The 6,944-nt window shown below is 45.3% G+C and overlaps 1 protein-coding gene across 1 annotated transcript; it reads left to right on the forward strand.

Moving 5' to 3' along the window:
• The first annotated feature begins 1,866 nt into the window (after positions 1–1,866).
• Positions 1,867–2,346, forward strand: SCP2D1 (SCP2 sterol binding domain containing 1). The gene has a single exon (XM_047069170.1). It carries the CDS (start codon positions 1,867–1,869, stop codon positions 2,344–2,346), a length of 480 nt encoding a protein of 159 aa, XP_046925126.1.
• Positions 2,347–6,944: the final 4,598 nt, after the last annotated feature.

Raw genomic sequence — 6,944 nt, forward strand, 5'->3', positions numbered from 1 at the left:
CTGCATTCCTCCCAGAGAGAACAAAGCTATCAGCAACTCCATTTAATATAGTTTATATTATAGTTTCACTTGCATATAAAAGCAGCATGGCTAGGAAAGGACATAGACACCCACTTGGTGGAGCTCCCAATGGCCAAACATGGGACAGTGTGAGCAAGAAAATAAATAATGATAGTAATAGATTATGACCCACAGAATAAAATAAATATTACAAGTCCATACTGAGATAAAAATATAGTTGAACAAATAAAGAAATGGGGGAGATGGGGCAGCAATTCTTACAGCAGAATTTCAATTGTTAAATCCAAGGGGAGTGATGGAGATGGAAAATGGCCATTTGGCACACATCACACTGATGGACCACTGATGGATGCAAAGAGGAGATGGTTGAAGTATGATTTGAAACGGGATATTGGCAAAGTCTTAGTATCTCCTTATAAGTTACTTATTACAAGGGAGAAATAGTAACTGCCATGGAGAAAACTGGTGGACATCACCTTGACCAAGTGATCAAGGTCAGTGTCACCAGTAATGGGACACAGCAATACCATGTAGCTCCTGATATGATGCACTGAGAAGGACACAAGATCATCTCTGTGGTACTTTGGCCCAAAATACATAACCTCAACCTGATCATTAAAAAACATTAGACCCCAATGAGGGACATTTTACAGAATAACTGGCCAGTATTCAAAAGTCTCAAGGTCATTATAGACAAAGACTGAAGAACTCCCAGACTGCAAGGCACTAGGAAGGCATAAAAACTAAATTCAGTGCAGGACCCTGGACAAGAAGGTGGATTGTGGACCAGAAAATAGATATTAGGGGGACAATTGGCAAAATTTGAGTATGGTCTGTAGATTAGTTAATAGTATTGTATCTACATTTCTTTCCTGGTTTAGATCACAGTACTGTGCTATGTAAAATATTAACATTTGATTAATATTTGGGGAAATGGGATGCAGGTGATACAGGAATTCTGTACTGTTTTTAGAAACTTTTTCTAAGTCTGACATTATTTACAAATAAACATATACTTGGGTTGTAGAGTCATTCTACCTCTGTTTAAACCTGGCTACCCTACTAACTAGTTGTCTGACTTTGGACAAGTCATTTCATTCCTTGCCTCAGTTTCCCCATCTATAAAATGGGAATAAATATAGTACCTACCTCAGAGGGTTGTAATGAAGATTAAAAATGTTAGTACATGTGCCATGCCTACAACAGTGCCTTCACACAGTAAGGGCTGTATTATTACATGCAATTATCGTGTGAGGTCAGCAGCATCTTCTATTGATCTTAGGGATATTCCTTTCTCCCCCCCTCTCACTGTGCCTATGAAACTTTCTGATGCAAGTCCTGGTGCTGATTCTTTCTCTAACCAGCGATTTTTCTCTAAAAGCATTTCCCCTTCCGTCAGCAGCCAGGTAATGCCAAATCCAACATCAGGATCTGTGCATTAAGGATTATCCACTTTTGAAGGAATCAAAATAACTGCTCTCTGAGTTAAGATTGCTACCGGAGATGCCTGCATTGGAAAGACAGAGCTCACATCACCGAAAAACCTTCTGGGGTCCCTTTCTCTTATTCCTAACATGGGGTCCAGAACTTTCCAGACTTGTGAGACTAACAGCCCTGACTGGTTTGAGGGAGTGGTGGTGTGGATATGCCTCACAATTACCTATCTGAGACTTCACCCCATGTCACATTTTAGTATCTGTTTGACCAATAAGACTGCAGCACACACACCGGCCTCATTCCTTGCTTGGGCCTTACCTTTGATGTCACAATCTGACTTATAGATATTAATCTGGCCACAGCTGCTCACAAACCAGACAGCAAGGTCAAGAGGAGCAGCACAGTAAGATGTGGAAGAGAATTGACCATCAACCCAAAATCAAAGCAGGGGATGGACCTCAGGCAGCCCAGCTCAAAGAACTGGGTGCAGCTCAGGAACCTGCCATGTCACACGCTCTAGAGCTGTCAGAATTCCAGAGCTTTCCTGTGTTTGAAGACATTAGCCATCACATCAAAGAAGAGGGGGCCCAACTGGTAAAGAAAGTCAATGCCATCTTTCAGCTGGACATCACCAAAGCTGGGAAGACCATTCTGCAGTGGACCATCGATCTGAAGAATGGTTCTGGGGACATGTATCTAGGACCTGCCAGGCTCCCAGCAGACACTATCTTCACAATCCCAGAACCCATCTTTATGGAGTTGGTTTTGGGCAAAATGAACCCTCAGAAGGCTTTCCTTGCTGGCAAGTTCAAAGTGAGTGGCAAAGTTCTGCTTGGTCAGAAGCTGGAGAGGATTTTCAAAGAGGGTTATTTTAAGCATGTAAAATAACAAGGAAATGATCAGAACTTCTCTCCGATTATGTTGAGCGGAAATCATGCTTGAACTGAAGATTAAAGCAAAAATATCCATTATTTTTACTCAAATGCTTCCTATTCAAGTTTGATTAATTTTCATGCTGATGTGTTCATTTTTAGTGAGGGTTCTAGAGCAGTAAAGAGTGTTGGAGTACATCACCTAAAATCTTTGTCTTTTTCTTTTTTTAGACTCATGTATGCTATAATGTGCTAGGGTGAAAGCCATACAGAAAAATGGGTGGTTTTGACAGTTGGATTTAGATGCTTTCACGATTGAGTTCCTGAGAAGTTTGTTTGTTTGTTTATGCTTTGGGGAAAGAAGTGCCAACTATCACTGTGTAGGTTTGCATGCCAGTTGGTAACTTGGTTCTTGGAGGAAATTTTAAGTTTGCAGAGCTCTGGGAGGGTGGGTTCCATAGCTGTGTGGGTGGAGCAAGGTCTAGAGGTCTTGGTGTATCATGACCTCGGATGCATTTAATTCCAAGAGAATCCAAGGGCTTGGAAGATGTTCTAGGCTACTGGATCTTAAACTAGAGCCCATATCACACCACTTGCAAGACTGGTGACAGCCTGCTGGGGTCCATCTCAGGGTTTCAATGCCATAGGTCTGGGCTGGGGAGAATGTTCATTTCTAACAGGTTCCCAGGTGATGCTGATGGGACCACCGCTGGAGAACCTTTGCCTTAGTTCGTGCTGCAGCTTTCAGGACTGACCAAAACCACTATGTTCTAGACCATTGAGATGTTGCCATTATTTAAAGGATCTCTTAGAATCTCCCCACACCCACGGACCATTTCTGAAGTGTCAGGAGCTTGTGCACTGAGCATTTTACAAAACCAAAGGTCATCCTGGGAGATTTTCCCTCTGGGAGCCCTGTCCATACATTGGGAGGACTGGAATGAGCCAGCTGCCGCCTGATGTGACCTCTATGGGTGACATTTATTCTCATGTGATCTGTGTATACCTTTACCATGCATACCTTTATACTGTGAAACCCACACGAAAGGGTCCTTAAAACAGCCGTGCTCAAACACATGCCTACCAACTGATCCAGCTATTCTGTTCTTAGGTATTTTCCCAGGAGGAAAGAAAGCATGTGTGCAGGCACAAAAATGTGTACTTGAGCGTTCACAGCAACTGCATTTGCAATAGTCCCAGACTGTAAATAAGCCAAAAGTCCATCAATAGGTGAATGGATGAACAAATTGTGCTATGTTGTACCCTGGAATACTACTTGGATGTACAACAACATGGATGAATGTCAGAATATGCTGAGTAGAAGAAACCAGAGAAAACCAAGTATGGACTATGTGGTTCTATTTATGTAACATATTAGAAAATGCAAACTGTGAGGACAGAAGATCAGTGGTTGCCAAGAGACAGGGATGGGGAGCAGGGGGGTTTGGGAGGGGCGATTGTAAATGGCTATGAGGAAACATGGGGATGATGGATAGGTACATTATCTAGATTGTGATGATGGTTTCAGAGGTACATATATAGGTAAAACATCAAATTGTATACTTTGTATACACATAGGCAGTTTATTTTGTGTCAGTATAAACTCAGCAACACTGGACAACCTGCCATCCTTATCCAAAGAGAAGGCTTTATAAAGAGTATTTAAAGCTCTGCCTTTCTCTCAGCACAAGTCCTCTGACCTCATCATGTGCCTTCCTTTCCAAGCCATTACTGATTTTGGTGGTTCTGTAGAGGACTTCCTAAGTTCCCCTTGTCAGAAACAGGCAGAGTGAGGGCTTGTTGCTAACAAAATCTCATTCTCTCAGTGGGAAACAAAGAGGCCCTTTGTTTAGTCCGTGTTCAGCTCCGTGGTAAGGGACTGTTCAGGGTTTATGAGTGGGGATGTGGAGCACTCCCTGGTCTCTTTCCTCACCTCGTCATTAGGTAGATGATGTGTGTGGGGATCCTGCCAATGCCCCTGCCTAAGGGAGCAGTGGGCATCTCAGAGGCTTCTGACTGATTTTGAGTGCTGTTGTAACTACTCAGCTTGCCTGGTCCAAGCACCTCCATTACAGCCATATTTAGGAGTTGTCAGGCATAGCCAGGCAGGTGTTTGGGATGCTGTGTTCAGATATGGCTTGCTCAAGCTCATTCCCTGAGTTGGTTCTGTTCACACTCTGAGTTGGTCCTAGCCTCTGGTGGCTGGCCTTGAGATGGGGTTGCTCAGAGATGAGGTAGGAGGGGGAGAGGGGTGAGAGGCAGGGAAGGGTTGCAGAGGGTCATGTCTAGGCTGCCATCTGACCAAAGGGAGGCTCATCACATAGACTGGACAGTGACTTACGACCCATTATGGCTTGGGACAAAATGTGTCCCAAGCCAATTAGATCCCTTTCTCAGGGATTTGGAAGTGAGAAGCAGAAAGGCTGAGCTACAGGTGAGCAGTGGGAATGGAATCCATCTGAAAGGCTGGGATGTGGGGTATTGGGGGTAGGTAAGGAAGGCTCTGTGGGGGATGGGCAGCCACCATGGTACTAGGTGGAGTTGGAAGAGCCAAAGCCTTGAATAAGAAGAGTGATCTGGTTCACACCTGAGAGAAGAATCCATACCTTGGGAAAAACAACAGCAAACCCCTTTTCAAATCGCACAGTGCTGGGATGCCATGTGGAATAGCTGGAGCAACTCAGATTTTAGAATGAGAAACGTGGTTTTGGGTTCTGGGTTACCACTTCACATCCAAGTAATAACAGGGAATTACTGAACCACCCTGTACCTCAGCTGCCTCATCTAGAAATGAGGCCACTAAGTCTTATGACATCAGGTTGTTGGGTAGCTCCTAGTAGGTCATGCTCAGTGTAGTCACTGGCCCAGGTGGGTTTTCCATGCTTACGTAAGTGAGTTCCATTATTTCTGGATGAGAGGGAAGAGGGAACTTTCCCTGGCTTCCTGCTGCCTCCCAAGAAAGTCCATATTGGGAGACTTTCTTTCTGCCTTTTCACCTACACTCAGTTGATGCCCCAGAAAGTCACATCTAGCTCAGAACACACATCTGTATGTTGCTTGGTCTGCACAAGTGTGGTTAGTACAGTGTTTTTAAAGATTGAATGAAGATATTTTATATAAAAATTAGATTTCTGTATTCTCTTGAAAATTTGGATTATTTGGTCACACTGAGCCTGAACTCCTGCCAGACAACAGCTCAGGAAACAGAGAATGGGGTGGACTCTCCGGACAGGCCTGGGCCCCACCCTCCACACTGTCTTCTTGACTCCCAAGATGAATTTTGGTGGCCCTCTACCCTTGAGCCTGGGCTGTCATTTCCTCCAGCTGGGCCTACTTTGCTGGGGCCCCTGGAGGTGTTTGCCTTCATGACTGCACCTCTCCACAATACATGGTCTTACTCTTCCCCCTAATGGAAATACCTGGCGTTAGTTTTCTATTGCTGTGTGACAGATTACCATAATTTAGCAGCTTAAAACAGTGCCCATCTGTTATCTCACAGTCTCTGTGGGCCAGAAGTGTGGGTGGGCTCAGCTGTGTTCTCTGCTCTGGTGTCATCTAACAAGGGCTAAAGTCAAGATGCTGGCCAGGCTGGGATCTCATCTGGGGTTTGGGGGGAGAATCTGCTCCAAGCTCATCTGGGTGTGGCCTTATTCAGTTCCTTGTGGTTGTAGGACTGAGGCCAGTGTTTCCCTGCTGATTGTCAGTCAAGGATGCTCTGTCAGCTCCTGAAGGTCCCCCACATTCCTGGTCACATGGCTCCTCCATCTGCAAAGCCAATGGTGGTGTGGGAGGTCCTTCTTAGGCTCCATACCTCTCTGACCTCTTCTGCCTTCATCTTCTGCCTCCTTTTAAAGGACTTGAGGGATTGTGTTGGGCCTACCCAGAAATCCAGGATAATCTCCCTATTTTCGTGTCAACTGATGAGTCACCTTAATTACATCTATGGATTCCCTTTTGCCATGTAAGGTGATGCTACGGACTGAATGATTATGCCTCCTTCCCCCAAGTTTATCTGAGCTCCCTCTTTTCTACCATGTGAGGATATAGCAAGAAGATGTCACCTACAAGCCAGGAGGAGAGAGTTCACCTGCCCCTGACCATGCTAGCGCCTGATCTCAGACTTCCAGCCCCCAGGACTGGAGGAATAAGTATCTGTTATCTGTTGTTAGAAACACCCAGTCCACAGTACTTTTGTTAAGGCAGCTTGAGCTGACAGGCAGTATATTCATGGGCATGACATGCCATCACATCCACAGTCCTGGGGACTAGGGCATAAAATCATCCTGGGGCCATATTCTGCTCACCTCCCCCCACCCCTCCAAATCTACCATCTAAACCCTACCCACCCTTCCTCCAGGAAGCTGCCCCAACTCCACTGTCAGCTTCCTCTCCCGCAGTGCTTCTGACCCTCTTCTTTCCAGCCCACGTACTGTGGGTGCCTGACCTTCTGTCTGGGCCATCCAGACACCTTGGGTTGCTCAGCACAGTTTAATTTTACATTTCTGGCTTGATGTTCGGTTTGTGGCACTGCCTCCTTCAGAAGGGTCTCAGCGTGGATGATGGGAGATGTGGCTGGCCTGCACACCTCCCTGTGCTGGTATACTGCTGAGGGTA

Source organism: Lynx rufus, unplaced genomic scaffold (assembly GCF_022079265.1).
Source record: "Lynx rufus isolate CCGP_SWC_20201006 ecotype Redwood Valley unplaced genomic scaffold, mLynRuf1.p SCAF_8, whole genome shotgun sequence".
Lineage (NCBI taxonomy): Eukaryota > Metazoa > Chordata > Mammalia > Carnivora > Felidae > Lynx > Lynx rufus.

Bases quoted from the DNA above. Each gene is read 5' to 3' on its own strand.
- SCP2D1 (XM_047069170.1), top strand. From the start codon at position 1,867: ATGTGGAAGAGAATTGACCATCAACCCAAAATCAAAGCAGGGGATGGA.